At 45.3% G+C, this 26,544-nt stretch overlaps 1 protein-coding gene across 2 annotated transcripts in view; it reads left to right on the plus strand.

Moving 5' to 3' along the window:
- Positions 1 to 26,544, plus strand: part of USP9X (ubiquitin specific peptidase 9 X-linked) — a 1,605,828-nt gene that overhangs the window by 289,603 nt on the left and 1,289,681 nt on the right. For both annotated transcript variants that reach the window (XM_085622934.1, XM_085622935.1), the window contains exons 8-9: positions 14,899 to 15,150; positions 15,246 to 15,384. In XM_085622934.1, the coding sequence (XP_085479060.1) occupies positions 14,899 to 15,150; positions 15,246 to 15,384 (391 nt within the window). The remainder of the gene's footprint in view (positions 1 to 14,898; positions 15,151 to 15,245; positions 15,385 to 26,544) is intronic.

A 26,544-nucleotide genomic window follows, 5' to 3' on the forward strand; every position in this document is an offset into this window, starting at 1 on the left:
AATTGTCACATCCCAACCAGCCATGCTTGAAATCAGATTCGGCTCAAGTAAGGGTACAGGCCATGGTCCATTATGGACCCAGTGGGCAGGGTTGTAGCCCACCCTTAGACGGCACCTCGGAAAAGAAAGAACACCCCATACTAAAAGTCTCCAAGGCAAGTTTATCACCGCGGGGATCCGATGAATTCCCCTATGACCTCTTAACTTTCCATTTTCACACTGTGCATGGTTCCTCCCCAATCACCATATCAAGCAACGAGACTCATCCTAAGTCTAATCCGAACTGACCCTCATGCTTTTCATTTAACTTACAAACCAACACAGATGACTCAGTCTGGAGTAATGAAGTACCCAGCCCCCATGCTGCCCAATGGACAAGGTCACCACCAGGTAAAATCAAACTGCTGACCCCAACAACTTCTGCAGACCCAGTTGACCAGTACAACCATAGGGATTCTTCGGGTGGTGATCGCAACATTTGGACTCCTCTAGTCTTATCTTTTTTCAAGACAGATTCCAACAAGACCTTGGACCCCTGAAAGGACGCCATTTAGCCGAACCAAACGTACTTTGATCACAACTTCTGCAAACCCTTCAATCCACAGTATCAGCATTAAACTATCACTCAGATAAACTAGACCTACAGGTTGATCTACTAAACAGTCTTGCCTTGTACACTGCTGGGATAAAGATCTCAACATGCTGATCATAAAAGCATAATCCAACATCAAGTTAGCACAAGCAGTATTTTGCTGTTCTCCAATAATAGACAGTCCTGTCTTCGCTTCCTCAATTTCTTTCAACAGTATTACCCGAGCTCAGGAAATTACCCTCATCAAGACAGGACTGTACTCCGCAACAGGACCCCTGCTCAATGGACACAACTGTGCCGGTAGTTCACAAGGAGCACAACACGAAGCAAGGATTCATTAGCTGCAACACGGTCCCTGTCGCTATAACATCAGCCATGCAAACAGCCACTCTAGCTGCCAAACCTACACTCGATAATCGAAGTGTCACTATGAAGAGCAGTCCCACCTATCAAGACAAGTTAGCTGACGGGGAGCCGAATGTATCCGGGCCTGACCAGCTGACCGTGCAAAAGCCAACACTAATCAAGCAACAGGGTTACTGTATGCACTAAGACTGACAACAACATAACAAATAACTCGCCGCAAGCACACAGGTTGAGCAAACGAGAAAAAAAACTTAGTCAAAAAGCCAATAGACACAGTAGAAACTCAAAACATAATTAGCAATTACTTCTCAAAACATAACATTATCACATCACCTGGCTCGATAAGCACATCTAGTATTATCAGCAGTTTGTCTCCGGTTCAACAACCATCTCCTAACCCAAAACCTGTTCCAACAAGTCACTTATCACCAGCAATACATTCCCAAATTGAGCTCAGTCAACCATCAAGGCACAATACGCTAGCACCGTCAAAGAATGTACAACCTCAGTCTAATGTGGAGTGCTAAGCAGGTCTGGAGCGAGCTCCTGTTGCGAACTTTTTAGTATCAAGCTTGGATGTTCGAACACCCCTCTCGACATCATCAGCAGCCAAGATCAGGTCAGTACAGAAAACAATGGCCGCAGAACAACTCGCAGGCAAGTTCAATCAAGGTGACAAAGAAAGACTCCTGATAACACTAACTAAGAAACCCGACCCTGCGTAAAACAGCCTTCAGTAAGGCGGCTTCAAATCTACATAGTGAACCTGTAGGCCCCCCGCTACGACTACCTACTGCTCAACCGAGAATGGATCAAATCCCATAAAAGACCAAGCCCACATCACTGTTATAGAACATAACCTGGCCGCAGACGGCTCCTACACCAAATTGTTGTTAATTCCAGAGTATATCTCTCAAAGTCCACATTACCTCTTAACCCGAGGGAACATCTTCAGACTTTAAAAAAAAAAACAAACATTTTTATTGTTTTTTACAATGAATAGTATGGATTGCTGTAAGCTGATAATAAAGTATTGTACAAATTACACAGCTGTCGCTCACCTATACAACTCCATTCTAAGTTTGCATTGTTGGAAATATCTCACATTTGCCCCCCCTGTTATACATACTAAATTGACAGGTCTCCCGGAAATAACCCCTGCAGTGTCCATCAGTCGCTCAGATCCGAGTCCGACTCTTCAGGAGGTGGGGTACATATATTACCTCTAAAGGCATTCCACTTTCCCCATACTCTAGCTCATTTCTTGGGGCACCCTCTGTGTATGAAAACCGCCTTTTCAGCCACCATTGCACAATCCATGTCACTACACTACTGCTGCTTTGTGGGGGTGCCCTGCGCTTCCCAGAGCTGAGCTATGTTGCGTTTAGCCAACATCATACCCAAAGTCACCCAGTCCTGAGTCCATGGTTAAGATCCGTTGGTTCCTTTATGTTGAGGAGACATCTCTTGGGGTCTGGGGAGACATTGGGCCCACAAACCTGTGTGATTGTATCCATGATACCCTCCCAGTAGCGCATAATGTTAGGACAGTCCCATAAGGTGTGATAGAAGGTACCCGGTGCCCCACAGCCCCTCAGATACAACAGGTTAGCGGCTCTCCCCATTTTGTGTAGTGTCGTTCTTGTGTAGTATGTTCTGTATAGTATTTTGAGTTGCACGAGCTGCAGTTTGGAAGGTATTGCCACTTCCCGCTGGGATGCTAGCGCCTCCTGCCAGTCTGAGTCGTCCAGTTCCCCCAGTTCAGCCTGTCATTTCTCACGAAGGGCGGCCGTGGGGTTCCGCCAGTTGTTTACAATTTTGCGATATGTCATGGAGATGGCTTTTTTGGTCATGCGGTTCGTCAACAGTCTGTCCTCAAGTGGCGAGGACTCTGGGAGATCAGTGCCTGTTGGAATGACTTTCAAGAGTGCATGTTTGATCTGTAGGTATCGGTATTGTTCTGACGATACCCTCTCATATGTCTCTTAAAGGTGGGAGAATGAGACCACTCCGACCTTTCGCCAGAGGTCCCCTATTCTTGATATACCTAGGAGGTCCCATCGGGCGAAAGCTTTGCAATTTCTGAGCCTACCTAACCGTCGCGTGTCCCAAAGTGGTGTGTGCTGCGTTAAGAACCCCTCCCAGCCCAGCACTCTGAGCGCAGTGTACCAAATGTGTACCGTATGTGCGGTAGGCCCCAGCAGCATATTTGTACGGGATCTATTGTAGAGTGCACTCAGAACGCCTCCGGCACCCAGAGTATGTCTGTCCATGCGAAGGGCGGGTTCGTCTTGAGGAGCATGTAACCACTGATTCATCACTATGAGCTGAGAGGCCCAATAGTATGTTTTGATATTGGGTAGGGCAATCCCGCCATCATACCAGCCCCATACCAGTTTGGGCATCTATATCCGAGCCTGCTTCCCGTCCCAGATAAGGTGGCTTACTGCTGCGTCAATCGCTTTAAAGTAAGGGTGTTAAACCGGGAATGGAGTATTCTGCAAGCCCTAAAGAAACCTGGGCAGTGCCATAATTTTGAACAGGGCTGCGCGACCCAGAAGCGTCAGGGGTAAATAGTGCCAGTGTTTGACATCCTGCCAGTCTTTTCAAGGGTTCTGCAAGATTCCTCTCAATGAAAAGTGCGGGTTGGGAAGTTATATATATCCCAAGATACCTAAACCCCTCATCCGCTACCTGTATCAGGCAGCCCGAAGGTAGCCGCAGAGGAGAGCCCCTCGGCACATAAAGGACCAATTAGGCCCAGTTAATGGTATAGCCATACAGTCTTCCATAGGACGAGAAGATATCCAGTAGTACAATTATGGATCGTCTGGGGGATGCCATATAAAGTAAGATGTTGTGGCATACAGGGAGATTCGATCCTCCCATCCCTCCGTCCATTTAAGCCAGCGTGTCAAAGGGTCCCTCCTAATCCAGAGCGCAAGTGGCTCTAGCACCAGGGCAAACAGGATGGGAGACAACGGACAACCCTGTCTTGTCCCGCGACCTAGCTGGAAATCGGCTGAGACTCATCCATTGACCACCACATGTGCCAGAGGCTGCGTGTATAGGAGTTGGATCCAGGCACAGAAATTGGGGCCAAAGCCAAAGTGTCTCAAGCCTGCGAAAAGAAAGGGCCATTCGACAAGATCGAAAGCCATACGTGCATCTAAGTAGAGTATGACCGCCTCCTCTTGAATAGTGGGTATGCGGGCCATTACACTGTGGAGTCGTCAGATTGAGTGCCGTGTTCCTGCCTGGCATGAAGCCCGACTGGTCGGGATGTACTAGAGAGGTAAGGTATGGTTGGAGCATTGCTGCCAGTACCTTTGCAGGTATTTTGGCTTCCGCATTCAGCAGCGATACCGGCCGATAGGAGGAGCACTCCTGAGGGGGTTTACCGGATTTGGGAATTACTACAGTTGTCGTGATACGCTGATCCCTGGGGAAGCAGTCCCGCCGCAAGACTGGCTTCGTACATTTTAAGTAGATGCGGCGTGAGTTTGCAAGCTTCCTTTTTATAGATTTCTACGGGGATGCTGTTGGGACCCAGGGCTTTCCCCGACTGGAGCCCATTAATGGCTTGTGTTAGTTCTTCAGGTGTCAAGTCTGCCTCCAAGGCTTGAACCTCGTGAGGTGCAAGTTTGGTCATCTGTATATCTTTGAGGAATGCCAGATTCTCCTCTTGTGTAGTCTCAGCCCTGGGAGTGTATACTTTCTCATAGTGAAGTGCAAATGCATTCACTATCTCTTGCGGGTTCGTAGTCGCAACCCCATCTACTGAGTTCAGTTGTGCAACCCAGCGCCCCTGCGCGCTCCCTTTTGTCCAACCAGGCCAGAAGTTTGCCAGCTTTGTCGCCGACTTCATAAATAGTGTGCTGCACCTTGGTTACTCTGGCCTTGGCCTTCTCCCACACGTAGTCCTTGTATTCCTGCTTTGTGAGGCGCAGCTTATGAGTTGTCGTCACTGGGGTCGGTGGAGTGCTCGTCCTCAGCCCGCCGTACCGCCTGCTCAAGAGATATCACCTGTTGTTCCCTGTCCTGCTTATGAAAGGTTATTAAGGATATTGCTTGACCGCGCAGGACTGTTTTATAAGCCTCCCACAGGGTTGTTGGGGACGTCACAGAGTGTTCATTTTCGGTTAAATATTGCCTTGTAGTGATGTGCAGGCCTTTAGAAATCATGGGGACTCTCAGAAAACCAGGGTGTATGGGAAATGTGCGTCGCCTCCCCTGGAAGTGAGAGGTATACTTTTAACATAATCGGGGAGTGGTCGGAAATAACTCTGGGGAGGTGGAAGATCTCCGACATGTTTTCCAAGCTGGTTGACAGAGCAAGGATGTAATCTATCCTAGAAAGACTATTGTGTGCACCCGAGTGGAAGGTGTATTGTCGCTCCTGAGGGAAGCGTGAACGCCAAACGTCTATCAAGCCAAAGGCGACGAGGAATTCGGTCAGACGAAGGGGGTCCTGCAGTTTTCCCTAGGCGGAAGCCTGTCAATCGTGGCTTCGAGCGTGGTGTTAAAGTTGCCCCCTATGATCAGTTCCCCTTGAGGGAGTGTAAGTAAGAATTTACCAAAGGCCGGGAAGGCTACAGCTGCAGCGCCGGTGGGTTATACAGAGACCAAAGTGTATGCACGCCCCTCCCACTGACATGCAATAGCTGCAAAGTGCCCCCGGTCGTCGGTCCAAGACCCAGTTATAGTCAGTGGGAAGGTTTTCACAACCAAGATGCCCACCCCTCGTGAACCCGATGTGAATTCAGAATGTGTCGCCATTTAAAATCCCCATCTGTCCAAAGCTTTACAGTCCGATCCCGTCAAGTGTGTTTCCTGGATAAGGGCCACTGCCAGAGCATGTCGTTTAAGGTACTGCAGTACCAACCCCCTCTTTATCTTGTCACCTACGCCATTTACATTCCATGATATAATGCAGAAAGGGGGGCATGGCTCATTAAATATCTCGGGTTGAGCCTGCATGTGGTCGGTCAAGTTTTCTCTTTATGGCAGAGGGTGCCAAGGTGACTATGGTGTATGGGGAGCTATGTGATACAGGAAACATGTACAAACTGTGTATAGATGCAATCAGTATATGGTGTACTCGAGCTAACAAGATAAACATGAACTCAAACTGATCCCTGTCCCCCACCTCCCCTCCCTGCTAGACGGACATAGAACTACCCGCCACCCCAACTTCGCAGAGTGTTTATTACCCATAACTTGTACTTGCGTGAGGGGGGGAGAGTAGTCCAAAGATCGCCCCGAGCCATTCCCCTGTTACATTACTTATCTGTGCAGGAAAGTCCGTCTCATTGTAGATAGTATTGTGTCGGTTTTAAGACGCCCCTGGGGACGGATCGTCAAGATCAAATTTTGGTCTAAAACATTAGTCCAGATCTGCCAAGTTCACCGTTGGTGTGACTTTACATGTGCCCCACGATGGCTGGTCCTCCTGCTACAGACCTAAGGCATGGGCTCCCATTGTGTCCTCATTGTTCGGCCGCCGCCTGCATTGAGTTCTCCGTGGAGCCTGTCTCCCCCGAGCCCCGCGGTGTTGTGTTCAGTCGACGCTGTTGTTGTGTCTTGCTGGATCTTCGAGGCCCTTGGGCCGTTCGCCATCCTCCAAGCGAGTCGTGGGCCTCCTCAGGTGTCTAAAAGAACCACGTTTTTCCATCCGCTACTACCCGCAGCTTTGCCGGGAAGAGCATAGAGTAGTTGATTTCTTGCCGTTGGAGTTCATTTTTAACCTCCAGAAAGCTCCGGCTTTGTTTGGTAACGGCTGCCGTGTAGTCTGGAAATAAAGAGACTACTGAGGTCTCCAGCCTCAGCGGAGGGGGCCACTCATGCCATTTGTAGTATGGTGTCATGGTCTCGAAAGATAAAGATGCAGGCCAAGATTGGTCGGGGTGGGGCTCCTGGTCGTGCTTTGCCGCCTGGGACACGATGGGCCCTTTCCACTGAGAAAAACTAGACAGTCCACGTGGCTGGAGCAGGGCTTTAATGAGTTCTTTGACAAATCCATCGCTGGACCCTCTTTACCTTCCAGTACGCCAATGATGCGAACGTTATTGCGTCTAGAGCGACCCTCCTGATGGTCGAGCTTAGCTGCCATTAACCTATGTTCCGCTTCGAGGTGGCGCACTGGTCTTTGCAGGGTCGCAGTGTCAGTGGAAAGAGCCGCTGTAACAGTTTCAGCTTCTGTCACCCTCCCAGCCAATTTCTGGAAGTCTGCCTGTAGGAGCGAGACGTATGTGGAAATTGTCCCCACTGTAGCTAGCACTTTATTGAGGGCAGACATGATATCTTGAAGCGTGACTTCTGCCTGGCCCTCAGGTGGCGGGTTCTTTTCTTGTGCGGCTGTATGTTCCGCCAAGTCCTGCTGGTCCTTGGCATAGGCATATTTATCTAATTTGAGTTGCTGAACAGTGCGCTGGCCCTGGCCCACCATTGTGTTCTGTCCGGTGGGGCGTCCCAAGAAGGGGGTCAAGTATGTGGCAGTAGTCGCCGCTGCCTGCCGAACTGCTATGAGCCACGCGCGGCCTTTTGGATTTCCTGCCGCAGATGTCTATATGCAGTAGTAAGGGCCCCCCGCAGAGAACGTACCCACGTGGTGCTCGTTGTGGTAAGCCCTATGGCGGGTCTCCAGCAGGTTCACCAGTCCAGCTAAACCATCCGGGGCCTCCCGTGACCAATCGCACCTAGTTCCCTTCTACCGCACCAGCAATGCATATTGTTCATGGGGCCTCACCAGCAGTGCAGATGGCAGTTTGTGGAAGAGGGACACCGTCTGTGATGCCCAAAGGCCTTTTAAGGAATGTTATCGGGCCAGGACCGCACCCTCAGGTGTACAATCTTCAGCGAGGCGTGGGAGGCAGAGGCACCACCAGTAGCTAAATCAGACAAGAACAAACTGTCACACCCATTCATTTTTAGACTTCACGCTAAGCAACAATGAAATGCTCCCCCTGATAGAGAATTATTGTATTGCATCGCATCACAGGGAGGGAGTCACCACCGTCTTCAAATCAGCCTATCCTTCAGTGTCGTCTGGCACGCGGCATTTAGTCAAACTACCGGAATTCATACAGAGAATCTCAAAAGGCTAAAATGGTCAGATCGCTTAATCCCTACAACTATGACAAAATCGAGAGTTCTTCCGGGAGCAAGGATAGAAGTCGACATTGCACCAACAGAAGCATGGGAGTTCTTCTCAAACGAACTGCTTAGCAAATTCCCGTCCATGTCACGAAAACAACCACCTAGTAACCAATTACTCATCTCAGCAGAGACTAAAAAATAAAAAATTCAACGTAACTCAGCCTTACGTCATGCCAGGAAGTGTCCGGGAGATGCTCAGTTATTTAAAATCTACAACCCAGTCCAAAAAGCATTTAGGCAAACCATGTACCGAGATACACAAAAAATTGCCGGCCAGTTTTGGCTAAAATTGGTACATGCCAGCAAAAATTCTGATCCAAACTTATTTTGGTTGCTTGTGAATAGGACGACACTGGGCCCTAGCGGGCAAAGCAGTGCACACATAGGCGAGGCTGAATGGTTATTCTTTTTAACAGATCACTTTAAAGAGTCCAAAAATGGGGAGGAACAATTCAACAAGCTCATACCACCTGGATTTTCGCAGACTCTATTTGAAAGAACGAGTTCCGGAAGGCAAGCCCTGCAAACTGAACCGGCAACCCACGCTTAAGTTACAAACACTATTGTCATTGCTAACCAGCAAGAAGAGCTCTTGTCTGAGGCATCAAAGGCTCCTGAAGTTCTGAGATTAAAAATAGCTTGCGCTATAAGTAGCGTCCGGTCAGATGAAGCTCCTGGGCCCAATGGTCTTCCTCAAGCCCTATATGAAGCAGATTCTAACCTGTGGTCTGAACATCTAGCCCCTCTATTCTCTTACTGCTGGCTTAGTCCTCACGTACCGGAGTTGTGGAAAGGAGCCATTATCCACCCAATCTTCAAAGGAGGTAGGAGAGCCGACCCCAAAAAGTATAGTATGATAGCTCTCCTGGATATTGAAACCAAACATTATGCCAGTCTGTTGCTTGAAAAGCTGATGTCCTGGCCACGCAAAAAACATTGTTTACCTTTCAATTTGACCGGATTTGTGCCCAAATCAGGGACTATTAGTCATTTGCTTGCATAATCTGTATTGATGGAGAAAGCATCAGCTTCAAGAATGCCACTCAATTGTTGTTTTGTCGACTTTAAAGCAGCCTTTGACCGCGTGCCCAGGGGTCAGCTATGGCATAAACCGCAAAATGGGGAAACCTTCCTGCGCTCTTAAAGGCAATAATTCAACTTCACTCAAATACTTGGATTCGTATAAAGCTGGTGGACGGATCTCACGGCTCAAGAAAAATACAAACTTCTTGCAGCGTTAAACAAGGATGCGTGCTGGCTCCCTTCCTTTTTAATCTTTTTAATTCAGATCTATCACAGATACTGGGCAATGTCAACTCCCACTTCCCTCAACTAGGCGGAACCTGTATAAGTAATTTGCTTTACGAAGACAATCTTGTTTTACTCAGCCACATGAGGGTCGGTCTGCAGCGGCTTCTCGACCAGCTGCTTCCCTACACAAAAAGTAATGACCTGGAATTAAACTTAGCGAAGACCAAGACAATTATTTTGGAGAAACTAAAGCAGCTGAGTGGCAGTTGCCATTTTAATGGCAAAAGCATAGAAACTAAGACATCCTATAAATATCTGGGGGTTTACATGTACTCAAAGGAAACTTTCTCCATACAGAAGGAAGTGGTCAGGGCCAATGTTCTGTCAATCGATGCAGCTTTAACGAAGGTAGGGAGGCAGCTACTCGGACCAAGCCTAACCCCACTTTTAACAGTCATGAAAGCTAACATTACAGATTACTTTCATTTGGCCAGGAGATAATGCTGGGGAGTAATTATAACATGGTGAACAAAATAACAAGAAATTTTGAGTATGGCACCTGTTGAAATCCTCATCCCCTGCCCAGATAAGACTTGAGTTTGGCCCTTTTAGATCACCGAGGGGATGAGGCCGGTGCCTTCATCAAGCTATGTAACAGACTGCGTAATTCGTGGGAAGGAAGTCTGGAGGCCAGGCTGTGGCAAGAAATATCGGCCAGCCAAGTAGGACAAAAACATTCACTCTACCTAGAACACTCACTGTAATTTCTTGATGTTAACGATTACTGGGGATCCAACCCACCCCAGCTGGCACTAAAAATATGTATCAAAAGAAGAGTCCGACTCTGGGCTGTTCACTCGGACAGGGCGCAACTGGGCAAAAGAAAACCTGCCTGGACGGCCATTTCGGGGCTTAAGCCCGGAGTAGAGGCAACCTATTTATCAAGCACTTACGCAGTACTTTGGAAAAAAAGGTTTTTGGCAGTGGGTATGGGTGATTGGCCTCTTCTGCACCATCTACCAGACTGGCACCGTCCAAGTGCCAATACCGGGGACAGGGGGGTGTGGGTGCACCTTGAAGTTGATAGAGCACGTGGTGTGCGTATGTCCCGCCTTAATTAACAACAGAAGGATCCTGCTATGGGGCGAATGGAGCAAACTTGGTGTCCGATTGTGTCGACAAACCATCATAGCAGCTATGAACCCTGAAAATACGATGCTTTACATCCGGTTCACCAAATTTGTTTCAAGAGCAGACAAAAAATCTTTGCAGCAGGATCGCAAGTAACTCTGCTCCAGCCTGTACACTCTTGGCGATACTCGAGACTACACTGGACTTTCAAACTTTTAGGGTCAAGTGCCAAGTCTGCCTCCCTTTCTTTTTCTTTTTCCTTTGTCTTTAACGGGCTTGTTTCCTTTTTTTAATGATGAAGTTTCTGCTCCTGTCGGCACACATCCTTTATCAGATAAAATATGCCCGGGAAATTTCTATAAATGTAATATCTGGGAGATCATGCTTCAATTAAATTTAGAAACATAATAGTTTTTAACTTTTGTATTATTGGCTCTTTCTTTTTCAATCTCTTTTTATACATATAAAGCATTTTCTAATTCTAATGATTTAAAATAATCAAACAATAAAAGTATGCACTGTAAAGAATTGCATTCTACAGTGTGTTATCTTCAGGGCATCCTCACTTAACATTTCCAAGCTCAGCAGCATACGTCAATCAAAGTGAAAGAGGAGTTCACCTCTGGACCCTACTATCAAGAAGGGAGCTACAGTGGATAGAAAAAGTAGATTCTATTGTCAATGGACTGGATACTGTAGAGAACTGCGAACAAGCAGCATTCTTTTGATATCTGGAAAGGAAATGTTACACATTGTTTTCAAATGCTTGTGTGATGTGCTGACTATCATTTGTTAACCATGATTATTAATCAGGCCTGAATCAAGCTATGTGACAGTATTGCCTTATCATTTGTCATAGTTTCGATTCTGATGTGCATATCAAATTTTGATTGCTCCATTCAGGTCTGCCTAAGAATTCTGTTTCTGCGCATCGCAATTGATTTGTGTCTGGGTTAGTGTTTTATTTTTCATACATTGTGCAGTTGGACATTTATTGACTATCTCGCATCCTCTTTTTTTTTTTGCTGTTTGCCTTCCTTCCCAAAGGGCCTTTTCTATTTCTATGGTAGTCTGCTGGAACATTTCCGAACTACAACCTGGAGTTTTTTTGTCTTGGCCCATATTTTCTTTAAAGTTAGGCTCTCTGTGTGTTTTAGTTGTTTGGACATCCAGTGGGTGTCACGTATATTGCAAGTTATTTTATCAATACAAGCATTTTTTTATGTTCTGGATCAGCAGGCGTGCATGTTATGCTCTGTGGGCTTCCTCTGGGTTATACAAGGCACCACTCATGCACAATGTAATTTCAACTCATCCGACCCATTGGAAGCAGTAAGTACATTCCACATCCACTTGATAGCAGGAGAAGCGTGTTCTAAGGTAATCGCCAATATTTTTTTATCACTTATCCTTTAATTTGGCTTTTGACGGATTTCTACACCAATTAAATGGTGATTGTGACAATCAAGGGCTTACTATTTTTCCTTAATTTGGACCAGGAATTCTGCTGACCGGGGGTAATGAATGTGTGTGTACCCCCTTACCCCTTCTTGGTCTTTAAACGTTGCTGTAGCCCACACAACATTTATGCATGGCACTGGGATTACTTTTATAGTATTTAATGAGCCTCCATAAACACCCTAACTGACATTGCACAGGGTCTTTGGTCTGATAGCATTCAGTTCTTTATTTTATCTACTTCTTTAACTGCTTGTTGGGCATACTCGTACCAGCCTGATAAGAAACCATGATGCCGTATTCTTTCATTTATCCTGATGCATCCCAGTCCTAGGGCTGACCTGCTAATGATAAATGTGCCCCATCCCTTGTTGGTCTGTAGACCAATGAATGACTGAATCACTATTTTAGACACCAGTTTCTTTAAGTGTCTCTGCATGCAACATTGGTGTAAATGTAGACACATCCCTTCAGTCGTTGTACTCCCACTATTGACTTTCACAGAGGGCTGTAAAGGTTTCTTAGAGAAATATATCCACACACAAGACTTCCACCATTTAAATATGTGTGGATATTGTTTTTATTCCTCAGAGTACGAATTGAATCCTGATCACATAAGGAAGTGCTTGAAACCTTTTTCTGACCCATATCATTTACCATTCTTGGGAAGTGTAGCACAAACGTTTTAGTGGCCCATTTAACAGTGATTTTATGTCCTTGTTTTTCATTATAGGTGCTACTCTTGATGAAGACCCAGAAAAAAATATGATACATAAGGGGTGGAAACGTCAATGCTACAGCATGTAGTTTTACATTTAGTGATATCTGTTCAAACTGTACTCTAAATTTGAGTGATATTTTCGCATAGAAGTTAGTGTAGATGTATTTACATGTCAGTTTGTGTTATATTTATTGCACACTAGAATTCACTTGTGTCATGATTCAGTGTGCCGTTCACTGGGGCACCTATTATTAAAAGATCAATCTTTTTTGTATTACTGTGGATATGTGTATCTTATTAAACCACGTAACTGAGCTTGCCGCTGTAACTATGGGTTGTTTTGCTTAGAGTGCGAAGCTTTGTTTGCTTCCTCCAAGGGATGTACTCTTACTATATGTACTCAAAATATCACATCACTTCATTTACTCGCTGAACGAATGACCTCTCTGCTCTCATCTTACCATTGCCTGTAGTCAGCAATCATTTATTCACTCTGTTGACAAAGGTCTTGTAATGCTGCAGATACTTGTATTTTAACATATAACCATCTCACCCAATTTCTCTCTTTCATTGATGCACCCATTTTGTAAGCAGTAGTTCTCCTTTTCTCTTGGAACCCAATATCAGGGTGCAACTGAGCTCTTCACAACTTTGTTATCTTTGATTCTTACTTGCAATCTCCTGCAGACTCCTGCAGCTACGTAAAATGAATCCTCTTTCTTGCTTAACTGAACACCACCCATGCAAATGCCTATCACAGTAGTTACCGCGTCCCAGTCATATAGTACCCTTTCAGGCTCAGCAGCTAAACAATTCACAACGTTTTTACCATCCAGTGAATCTGTGCGTTTTAGAAATTTTTAACTTTTGTTTTGCCTGGGTATGTTTTTTTCCACTAATTCTGCTACCTTCCGCAGTACAGCAAAACTACTTGCTAATCCGTAGCTATGACAAAGTGCCAGTATACCATATCACCAAGGACGGCGAGTAATAACCATTGATGGAATTCTACAAAGAATTGATCAAATGCAACTGTAGACATTTGCTTTGTTGGCCTGCCACTTAGCTGGGGAGGAGTGTTAAGCATACATATTCATTCAGAATATTGACAATTGAGCACAGAAGTAATCTGCAAAATGTTTAGTCTTGTATCTATTAGGATAAACATAAAATGGAGGTTTGTGACCATTGATCACTTGCTGTGTCCAGTAGCCTTAGGAATCTGAGAAGTAAAGGATAGCCAAAAGAAACACCACCAGTAAATGGGTGATTTCTCAAGGCCCAACCTGGGAGAGATCTGGTAAAATTGTATGAAGGCTGAAAAAGGGATTTATGAATGCAGAGGACAATCTATACAAAATCGAGAAGACGTGGGGACCCTGGACAGAACACTTTGGATTATATTGTAATACAGGGTCACCAATTCTAGGTTAGGCCATTACCTTAATATAAGGTAATGCACGTTGAAAGACTGAAATAACAGACTGAAAAGTTTTAACAGAGCAGGGAGTGTTCTCTATTACACATGTTACCTAATTTATGTATGGTCCATCTTTGCTTCCGGCTGCTGTATGTTTTAAACTGCTCCAGTAAATGATTGTTAATTTTATTGCATATTATGCAACAAAAAATTAAACAATGGTTTTTTTTTAAACAAGAGGAGCAAAAATTGAGAATTGTTTAAAATCTCAGTGTCGTACTGTATGACTTACCAGTGTGATTCTCAAGGGGATGGAGCAAGTGAAACTTTTAAAGGTTATTGTTTTCAGTCCTATCATAGTCTCAACAGTTACGGTACATAGATCTACTGTACAGTATTGACTATCATTCAAGGTATGCGCTACCCTTGCCGTGCAATATTGCCCTGTGTCATCGCCTGCTCTCATTCTGCAGCAGCACCCAAGCCCCAGTGCTCCAAATCTGCTCAATCTTCACCATTCACTGTTTGGGTTCAAGGCTAAAATAAATCTGGGGACATGGTGAGCGCAGCATTTTCAGCGTCCCTCCCCCAAATTATTTTTTTAAAGGTGTGGAGATATACTACTTGAGCATTTGTGGTAAATTACTGATTCTTTGCGGAATGTATTCTATATTTGCCATTACTTGAATACACCTTTTTTATAAGGTAATATACTTTATAATATAATTGAATGCTTCGTAAATTGGGCAGTACATCGTGATACATTGTTTTGCTTACATTACTTTTTTGTTCCTTTTATAGACCTTTTGGACAATGTTATGATTTTCTGACGCTGCATACGGTGAAGAAGTACTTTGTTCCAATTGTAGAAATGGTTCCACAATTTCTAGAAAATTTAACAGATGATGAACTGAAAAAAGAAGCAAAAAATGAAGCAAAAAATGATGCTCTTTCAATGATCATCAAATCTCTGAAGAACCTAGCATCTAGAGTCCCAGGACAAGAAGAAACTGTTAAAAGTTTAGAAATATTTAGATTGAAAATGATTCTTAGGTAAGAATTAATGCCTTTTCCTTTGCCAAGCAAAACAATGACCAAGTGTCTGGTTAGTTTTCCTTTTTAATGTAACTCTTTAATGTTTGTTGCAGATTGTTACAAATTTCTTCTTTTAACGGTAAAATGAATGCACTAAATGAAGTCAATAAAGTGATATCTAGCGTCTCGTACTACACCCACAGACATGGAAACCCTGAGGAGGAAGAGTGGCTCACAGCTGAGCGTATGGCAGTAAGTGCTATGTGCTTAATACCTCATTTATCCCAAGTGTTATAGCTGTAGATTTCAAAAGTTAACTTGATTGTGTAGATTTTTTTTTATCTTCTACTAGTCTTGTGGAGTTACAGGTAATTGTTTTTTTTTAAATTGTTTTTCACCTTTATTTCTATAGTGATTAGCTGTTTTAGGGTATCTTACAGCAAGGCTCATTATATTACGCTTCTCTTGCTACTGGAGATCAGAAAGAGGAGGTAATGTTGGAAGAAAAATAACATAATTAGTAATTAATAGTAATGGCAAATAATAGTAATGGCCGTTCTTTCGGAATTTGGGTGGCAAGCACATGGGGCAGGTATTTCTTCCCAATAGGTGTATGTAAAATTTGGACACAAAACAATGCTTAGGTAAATGTTTTGAGAAATCAATATATAACCATCCACATTCGCACTGGGAATCAAAGGTGGTAAAGTGCATCTACAGGTGATCCATACCCTTGTGGATGCGTATAAATCTGCACACCCAGAGATGACAGTTTCCAGAGAGCCACAAAATTGTGCACATATGCCGTAAGGAGCCTGTGGTGTTAGCCTCATCACAAATCTGCTGTAAGTAGCCTTGTGTGTCTTGTTGTCCACGCATTACCTTTATCTTGATTATTTTAGTTCTATAGGAAATTAGCACTTATTTGTCTATATATTTTTGTCCCCTGTGTGATCCCTGCAATTCCCTGTACAATAATTTACTGAAGGTATTCCGATCATCCAGCAGTGACTTGCTAAAACAATAGGTTATTAAGACTTCCTGCTGAAATTTGTTTCTCATGAGAATTTTTGTGACCTGTAGTGAGATTTGGTTCCCTTCCCCTTCATTGTTGACTATCTAATTCCGCTATTCAAAGGTTAATCAAACAAATTCCGTGTTTATAATGCACAGTGTAAGATGTCTAAAATTATCTCTGCTTTATCTTATACTGCAGTAAAGTACAGGATTTGTAATAACCACTTTCTCTTCTACCACCATATTTGTTATAGCAGTCCTTCGCCACTTGCAGTGTCCTTTAGGTTAATAGTCTCCCAGTCCCCCCCAAAAAACCCTCCATGTGCCATAAAGTAATAGACTTGAATGACGTATAGTCATTCATGTCTATATAGTGTTGCTCAAAGTAACTGAGAAATGTGCCATAGCTTCTAGTGGACGTTAGTCTTTGTCAACTTGACTACCTCTCTCCTTCCTGTATGTACGCCACCAAAATCAAGTAGGCTTTATTTGATTTCTTCATGGGAAACAATAAAAGCAAATACATATAAAAACAGTTCATATTAGCAAGGCTAAAAAAACAGTATGCAATCTATGTAAGTGTACAACAATCTTATTTAAATAAAAAATTATTTCAGCATCAGTCACTGTCTTTAAAAAAAGAACCTATCATAAATTACACACGCTTTTACATCCCATAAAATTCATAATATAATGATCTTTCTACAACTAATTACTTTATTTAAAAGACAACATTATATACTCGTTGGATAACTGTAGGAATAAAAATGCTGTGCGACGTTGCCTAAACCCAAACAACCTTAGTGTCTGTAAAACCCAAATTGTTCTTTGTTTTTTATCAAATTTACAGAGAAACACAACATGAATTGTCTGCTGTGACTTTCCGTCACAGGGGCACTTACAAAGGCATTGTGACCAGTTGTTAATCTCAGGAAAGCTTGTTAGGCGATTGAAAATAACTAGTCTAAAGCGTGTTAAAACAAATCTATCTTGGGTCCTCGCCATGAATTTTAAATATGGTTGTATAACATAGGTGACCAAGATCATTTGATTATTGCAAACACTCTGCCTTAATAGTTCTGGGGTTAGTCTGAGATTCTCCAGTAACATCATACACTCTCTTTTAAGTTCTTTTCTGTTAATATGTTCTAGGGATTCTGGCTGATTGTAATAGTCCGGATGACCCAGGTCACTCATGAAGTCAGTTCAGTTCAAAAAGCTTTTATTAAGGTTTGCATAACACAACCATATAAGCTAAACAATTATATCAACATTTATAAAATTCAAAATTTAAAATATCGGTACTCCTCTAAATGTATAATTGTTATAAACACAAATTTATCATCAATATATTCAGCCAGGGTATACTAAGTACCCAATGTAATTTAAAACCATCCCTTATAATATCCCTATTAGGGGTAGTTTTCTCAGACGGACAGATCTTATGCCTTAAAAGAATTGGCTGAGTCTTAATTATGTTGTATATGCAAGGTAGACCCAACTCCTCATGGCATGCATAGGTGTTACAACTGCCTGGAACAGCTAAAATAAATCTTAGGAATGCATTCTCCACCTTTTTGCAAGGGCTGGCAATCAGAATAACCCCATTCACCAGCTCCATAAATAGCAGTTGTTGCACACTTCGCCTTGTATACATTTTTTAATTCTACGGGAGTTTTCTGCCTAGCTTCCTTAAAAAATTAGATAAAGCTGACGTGGCCTGACTCCACAAACCATTCTGGTCAAACAAAATGCCCTGGTAAGAAAAGACTTAGTAAAGTAGATCTTCTTATTTTCTACGAAGATATCTCTACACTTTAAATTCCTTTTCCCGCCCTTCTTTATGAAGGTCTTTTATATATTGAATTGCAGCCCTAGAACCTGCATGTAAGTGATCAAGCTTATTAATAAGCATTTGAGCCCCAGCTGAGTGCGTGCCATAAGTAGGGCATCATCGGAATAGAGGAGGGCAGTTATTGGGTGATGTCCAAATTGTGGAAGATCCTGGCACTGATGAGTCCGTTTATGACACCAACTATTAATATATAATGTAAATAGGAAGGGTGCCAAAAACGCATTCGTGCCTTACCCCTCTCTATGCTGAATGATGTAGTGGACTCTCCCGTAGCCCCATATCGGACCCTTGCTCTAATGTCCGTGTATAATTGTCTCAGACAATCTGGTAACGTTGGATCAACGCCTAAATCGGCCATTATGGTCCACAATTTATCATGCTCCACACAATCAAAGGCCAACGATAGGTCAACGTATGTTTCCCAATTAATAGATTCAAATTCAATTCAAATTTAATCCCTGCTCTACTCTGTCCTAAGACCTGCACGAAAGCCGAATTGCAACTCAGATAAAAATGTCAATGGCTTCAGGCCAGTCCTGAAGCTTTTTCAGTACATTAAGTCCAGCCACCTTGACCAATGAGTCGAGTAATGAGATTAGCCGGTAACAAGTCACCTTTTTTGTAAATTGGTGCCAAGTGATTCCAACCAGGTATCTAAAAAACCTATTGTACAACATGCTGCAATGACCTGTATCAATAGTTGCCCCAAAGATCAATATTCGCTTTAAAGAGGTCAACTGGTATACCATCTGGACCAGATTCTTTTTCTCCTTTGCTTGTTTCTAAAGCTAGGGTAATCCCTTCTAGTGTAAACTGAAGGTTAACCGTCACTTTAGGGAGTGGGGGGGATTTGGCAATTGCGGTTATTGGGGTCCTGCAGGTTCCCGTGTTCGCCATTGGTAATTTTACGTTCGAGGCATGTGGGCTGCTGAATTCATATCTGTGCATAGATCGCCGCCTAGTGTTGGGTCCGGATGTTTGCACGTTGTTGTCATGGAAGAGTCTTCGAAGTATCACGAGATAGGTGCCTCCTCCCCTGGACCACAGTGCGCATGGGCATCCTCTCCATCCTTAGATTGTTTTTTTCTGCCATTGGGATTCGGATGTGCTTATCTTAGCTCAAGTTAGGAAAATTCGGTTTAAGGCCAAAAGGCCTTTAGTTTTCGACGGTACTGTTCCCGTTCGGTATCGACTGCTTTCTTAATTAGTTTAGAAACTTCTTCCAGTTTTTCGGATCCGTTTAATCCGAACATCGACCTTACATCGACGATGGAATCGAGGACCCCATTCAAACGGTGTCCTGTATGCCACGCCAAATACCCACACATCGACGTCCACCCGGTGTGCAACAAATGTCTCTCACCGGATCACGACGAATCGAAATGTATGGCCTGTGCCCGATTCCGATCGAAGAAGACTCTCCGGAATCGACGGGCAGCGAGATTAGAAGCGCAGCAATCGGCGCCTGCCCCGGCCAACATCTTCAGCACCGAGGATGTTGAGAGCGTGGAAGAAGTAAACTCCAGCCCCGCTTCCGAACACGATTCCCGATCGGAAGACGCCGATGAAGCGCTTTTTCACAGGGAAGAAGCCGTCGACGAGGTAGGAGACTACGATGAGGCCTTTGGGGCCGAAGCAGATAGCTCTAGCGAAGAGCCAGGCCTACCCGTTGATACGGAGGCCGTCAAAGTGCGTCATTCTACGGCTCCGGTCAAGGGATCGCCTCCGGGCCTTACCCGAGATCAATCCCAAAGTTCTTCGGCCCCGCCTTCGGGCCCGGCCTCGAACATCCAGCACGAGCCATTATTACCAAAGACGACTGGATTCCCTTCAACGAAACCGAAACCAATCGTCGCACCAGTTCCACCGAAACCAAAAGTGAAGCTGGCAGTGGTCGGCTCGAAGCCCTCGAAGACCTCCACTCCTTCGACGCCGACACAGACCATCGGCTCCGAACGCACTAAGAGGGATTTCGGCGCCGAACTCGCTGCAGCGGATATCGGTACCAACCCGAAAAGGAAGGCCCTCGGTCCCACAAAAGCGCCTCTGCCCCTGGCACCGAAGCAGTCGGCCCCGACCACCAAAGTCAAAATGGCCGCTCCATCTGAGTCCACTTCGAAAACGGCGACACACGTCAAGTCATCGGCTCCGACGACCGCTGATACCTCTCTTCGGATCGATGACCCTGTGGCTCCAAAGCAGCCGACGCCTACCTCTACGGTACCGACCGGCACCAAAGAACCTTCGGCGTTCTCGGTGCGACAAGTCGCGGCGTCGTTGCAACGCATCAGGGAACAGGCAGCCCTCAGATCCACGTCGGGCCCCGACACGAACAAGGCTCCAAAAGCACCCTCGGCACCAACCAACATCACTTTTGGTTTGCCGCCATCCACGGCGCCGAAGATGTTCGAGATCCGAACACGTGTCGGCCAGACAAAGTCCCCATCTACTGGACACTCACCTTCTGAGCCTTCACAGCCACAATTCATCGACGCCGACACTGGCAGACTAATGCTCCGCAAACGGAAGATCACGCCAGAGCAGGCCTTGGACTCCTACAGAATACCTCTGAAGCACAAATTGCCAGCAGAGTCGGAACCGGTTCTGTATGAACGCTTGCACACCTCCTATCAGGATCCCCAGTCCTTTTCTCCTACGCCCTCCGAAACAGATGCAATGGAGGACTACATGGGTGATGATACCACCTACCCTAGGGATATCGATCCTGAAGAGCAGCAGGACCCAGATCAAGCTTGGGATGACCCTACAGACCAGGGTACCACAACAGATACCCAGGACACGCAGCTTTACGGCGCCAAACATCTCCCACAGAGGACACTGCTGCCTTCAATGCCCTCATAGAACGTGCTGCAGCCAATCATGGAGTACAACTCCACTCTGACACGGTTGAGGAAGACTTCTTAGTGGACACTTTCGCCTCCTCCGAGAGAACTGTCAAAACTTTGCCCATGTTGAAAGGTGTTCTCAAACCTGCAAAGGACATTTTCAAAGAAACAACCAGGGCACGGGTGCTAAACCCCAGGATTGAAAAAAAATACAAACCTGCGCCCGGAGACCCTATGTACATTAGAGGTCAGTTACCTCTGGACTCCATGGTGGTTGCTAACGCTCGCAAACTAGCCCACTCGCAAACAACAAGAGATGCTCCTCCCCCAGGCAAGGAGTCCAAGGTGCTGGAAACCTCCGGCAAGAGAATTGCAGCTCAAGCAGCAAACATCTGGCGCATTGCCAATACACAGGCCCTCCTGGCTCGCTATGATCGTTCACACTACGACACGCTAGAATCACTACTCCAGCATCTGTCAGATGAATACAAAGAGGCAGCGGAGCTCCTCATCAGAGAGGGACAAGTTCTTACCAACGCATCCATTAAGTGCGCACTGGATGCTGCCGACACAGCAGCAAGGGCAATTAACACCAGCGTCATGTTACGACGACACGCTTGGTTAAGAATCTCCGGATTCAAACCAGAGATTCAAAACAACATCCTGAATCAGCCAGTCAACCCCGACTACTTATTCGGCCCAGAAGTTGACACCACCTTAGAAAAAATAAAGAAGGACACTGACACTGCGAAGTCAATGGGGGCTCTGCAAACGCAGACATTTCGTAGTGGCTCCTTTCGTCGCCCCGGGAATAGGGGAGCAGCTAGAGGCCAGGGATCACAGCAGCAATATACTAAAGGGGGCACACAGAGTACCTACGATAAAACCAACAGAGGTGGATATCGTGGCTCCAGCACCAAGGGCAGGGGACGCGGTTACGGCAACACCAGGTCCTCACCCAAGAACAGTGACACCCTCTCCCTTCCCCCCGACCACATAACACCTGTCGGGGGGAGACTCCAGCGGTTCCTGTCCACGTTGAAAACCATCACCACGGACAGGTGGGTCAGGGATATTATCCAGCACGGTTACTGTCTCGAATTAACCTCCACTCCACCCACAATACCGCCAAAGTACCATCCTATGTCCGTAGAGCACTTAGCATTATTGCAGCAGGAAGTGCTAAGTATGCTGCAAAAGGGTGCAATAGAGGTTGTGCCCGTCAACCAGCAGGGGACAGGGGTGTACTCTCTGTACTTCCTAATCCCAAAAAAGGACGGGTCGCTCAGACCTATACTAGACCTGAGACCCCTCAACCACTACATTCTCTCTGAGCATTTCCATATGCTCACCCTACAGCAGGTTCTCCCGCTGCTCAGCCAGGGAGACTTCCTAGCCACACTAGACCTCAAAGATGCGTACTTCCACATACCCATACACCCGTCACACAGGAAATATCTCAGGTTCACTATTCAGGGACAGCACTATCAATTCAAAGTCCTCCCCTTCGGCGTGACAACAGCACCCAGGGTTTTCACCAAGTGCCTAGCTACAGTGGCTGCACATCTACGGAGACAACACATTCACGTCTACCCTTACCTGGACGACTGGCTTGTTCAGGCAAAGTCAGCCCAGCAATGTGCCAGCCACATGTCCCTCACCATTCACCTTCTTCACAGTCTGGGATTCTCACTAAATTACCCCAAATCACATCTCCAACCCGCACACGTACAACAGTACCTGGGCGCGACCATAGACACTCTGGCAGACACAGCTCAGCCAAATTTAGTGAGGATCAACAGCATGCAACTGCTGATCTCAAAGTTCAAACCTCAACACTCCCTTCCTGCGCGAGTGTTCATGCAGTTGATAGGCATGATGGCCTCCTGCATTTTCATAGTCCCGCACGCGAGACTACATATGCGCCCGCTTCAGGAGTGCTTGGCACGTCAATGGAATCAGGCTCACGGGCAATTAAAAGACCTAGTGTTGGTGAGCGGTCGGGCATACAACTCTCTGCATTGGTGGAATCCACAAAACCTTTGCAAGGGCCGACCATTCCAAGAGCCTATTCCACAAATAATACTGACAGCGGACGCCTCTCTCCAGGGATGTGGAGCTCATGTACTCACTTACACAGTGCAGGGACTATGGACAACACAGCAAAAGAAGATGCACATCAACCTTCTGGAACTGATGGCAATCTTCCTCGCCATGAAGGCATTCAAAGTACACTTGTGCAACAAAGTCGTGTTGATCCTGACGGACAACATGACTGCCATGTACTACATACAGAAGCAGGGAGGAACACACTCTCCACAGTTGTCTTATCTGGCTCAGAGCATGTGGAAGTGGGCCATTCAGAGGAACATATTCCTCATGGCGGAACACCTCCCCGGCAAGGACAACCAGATGGCGGATGTGCTCAGCAGACACAGCCACCAGATGCACGAGTGGGAGCTACACCCATCAGTACTCCAACCGTACTTCCAACAGTGGGGTCATCCAGAGATAGACCTATTCGCCACAAACGAAAACGCAAAATGCCAAAGCTTTGCCGCCAGGTTCCCACATCCACAGTCGCAGGGCAATGCGATATGGATGAACTGGTCCGGCAGATTTGCGTACGCTTTTCCCCCAGCGCCATTAATACCGCTGGTGGCACGCAAACTGCGACAGCACTCACTGACACTCATCCTAGTTGCTCCAACGTGGGCGCGCCAGCCATGGTACACCACCTTTCTGGAACTTTCCGTGGTGCTGCATCAAAGACTGCGGATAAAACCTGCACTCTTAATGCAGAGCCATGGCGAAATTCAGCACCCAGATCCGCAACAGCTGAACCTGGCAATCTGGCTCCTGAAGTCTTAGAGTTTGGCTACCTAAACCTGCCACCTGACTGTATGGAGATCATCAAGGAGGCCAGGAAACCCACTACCAGAGCTTGCTATGCATCTAAATGGAAGATGTTTGTCATTTACTGCACCAACAATGACATTAACCCGCTAGACGCATCCATTCAAAACATAATCTGTTACCTCTTACACCTATACCGATGCAATCTGGCATACACCTCAATACGTATCCATTTAACCGCAATAGCAGCCTATCTCCAAAACAGGCAGCACCTCTCTTTATTCAGAGTGCCTGCCATCAAAGCCTTCTTGGAAGGACTTAAACGAGTGATTCCCCCAAGACACCCACCAGCACCGGTGTGGAACCTCAACTTGGTCCTCACCAGACTGATGGGTCCACCCTTCGAACCTCTCCACTCATGTGAGATTCAATTCTTCACCTGGAAAGTAGCTTTCCTAGTAGCAATCACTTAGTTAAGAAGAGTTAGTGAACTCCAGGCACTAACCATTCAAGAGCCATTCATGCAGGTTCACGCAAAACAGGGTCGTACTACGTACCAACCCCAAATTCATGCCTAAAGTAATATCGCAGTTCCACATGAATCAAACTATTGAACTGCCTGTTTTCTTTAAAAATCCACAAAATGTCGCTGAGAGAATGCTCCATACACTAGATGTAAAGAGGGCCCTCATGTACTATATAGACAGAACTAAGGACTTTAGGAAGACAAAACAACTTTTCGTTGCCTTTTCTCCACAACACAAGGGCAACGCCATTTCCAAAGCAGGTATAGCCAGATGGATCGTTAAATGTATTCAAATTTGCTATCAAAAAGCTAAACGCACATTAACGATTCCCCCACGAGCCCACTCAACACGAAAGTTAGGGGCGTCCATGGCTTTCCTGGGAAACATTCCTTTGCAGGAAATATGTAGAGCAGCCTCGTGGTCCACTATACATACATTTACCAAACACTACTGTGTAGATGTACATTCAAAACAGCAGGCAGCTGTAGGACAGGCTGTTCTCAAAACTCTTTTTCAGACTGCTGCAGCTGGCACTGGTAGCCGCCGCTAATAGGAGGTACTGCTATGTATTCTATGCACAGATTCAGCAGCCCACATGCCTCGAACTGAATATGCTACTTACCAGTATGCATCTGTTCTTGGCATGTAGGGCTGCTGACATTCATATCGCCCACCCTCCTCCCCGGCGCCTGTGGCAGCTGCAGCTCTCAGAATTACTGTATAGCATGGTCATCACTTACTGTATCTACTCCATCACTGCCACAATGGCGAAAAACAATCTGAGGATGGAGAGGATGCCCATGCGCACTGTGGTCCAGGGGAGGAGTCACCTATCTCGTGATACTTCGAAGACTCTTCCAGGACAACAACGTGCAAACATCCGGACCCAACACTAGGCGGCGATCTATGCACAGATATGAATGTCAGCAGCCCTACATGCCAAGAACAGATGCATACTGGTAAGTAGCATATTCATATATTATAGAAGTGAGTAAACCATTCCTCTTCACTGATCGCAATCTCTATAGATGGAGTGTCCTGAGGTCTCAAGAACGTAGCATTTACTGCCCGCCAAAATGCACTATTGACTGTAACCAAACTTGCTTCGTGCAGCGCCCTCCATGCTTCCCCTCTCATGCCCTTTCTACATTCTCCAAAGACTTGTTTATACTCCAGTCTACATACTTTTATTTCTTGCCTAGACTTTGATGACTTATGATGCGCTATTTTCCAATTCTTACATGCCTTTGTGGATCTTCACCCATTAACCGACAGATTTTCAATGACTGGTAAGTAAAGGAGTGTGAAATGAAAGTAATCATTGGATGCAGGAGATAGATCCTGGAACCATTCTAGTTTGAAGAATTGTTTGTAATGGTTCCCTGTACAAGTCTTAATGGAAGACTAGAATCTTTAGAGGGCTGGTGCTTTGCACTATGGACCCACCCTTGCACTCATAAGCTGCCCAAAAACATGATTATGGGTTTCAAAGTTTATTTTTTATTTTTACTGATCAGAAGAATGTCTTATTGATTCTTGATGCCCCAAAAAGTATCCTGTTTTCTTTCAATGGATTAGCTGGAGACTTTAAAGAGATCTGAAGTCCCAAAATAACCATCCCAGGCTTTCACTGGAAATTAACCACTGAAAAATGTTGTGATTTGATCTGTAGTGTGATCAGACTGGACACAATACAACATATATTCCTTCACAAAAAATTAAATCAAAAGTAATAGCCACTAAAATGAGACAAAATATGAAGATTTATTTAGCTGTTAAAGCAGTTAAATCCATGAGAGAGTTAGTTATTTAGATTGGAGACACCACTTCAGGCACAATACAAGGTCTAGCATGGCTCAACTTTGCCGTTACGATGTAAGTGTTTATCAGACACTGCCAAAAAGACTAGGGTTGAAGGTGTATGGCATCTGGAGTATTAACTTCTTTATACCTACCTGAGCAGCATTAATGCACCTTTGGTTAGTGTCATATCTGCACTGCCATGCAGGATTCCATTCTCTGAGTATCTCCATGACACACTTGTAAAACACACACTCCTCTAGTCTACAAGAGTAATAGCAAATTCTCAGTAGACCCACAGCATGGACCTGGAGCCTGTGATGTGTCATGTGGATGGAAGTTTACAGCCAGAGTCCTGATTACATGCTGGCCTGATCATCCTGCTTTTTGCCCAGAATGTTCTCTTTGATATTTGAAAACTTCAGCATATTTCCTATCTGGATGTAAACCAAATTGAAACATTAATGAATTGTCCTTTATCAGAGGAGCCATTTTTCCTAAAGAAATGTAT

The sequence above is a fragment of the Triturus cristatus genome, chromosome 8, assembly GCF_964204655.1.
Source record: "Triturus cristatus chromosome 8, aTriCri1.1, whole genome shotgun sequence".
Lineage (NCBI taxonomy): Eukaryota > Metazoa > Chordata > Amphibia > Caudata > Salamandridae > Triturus > Triturus cristatus.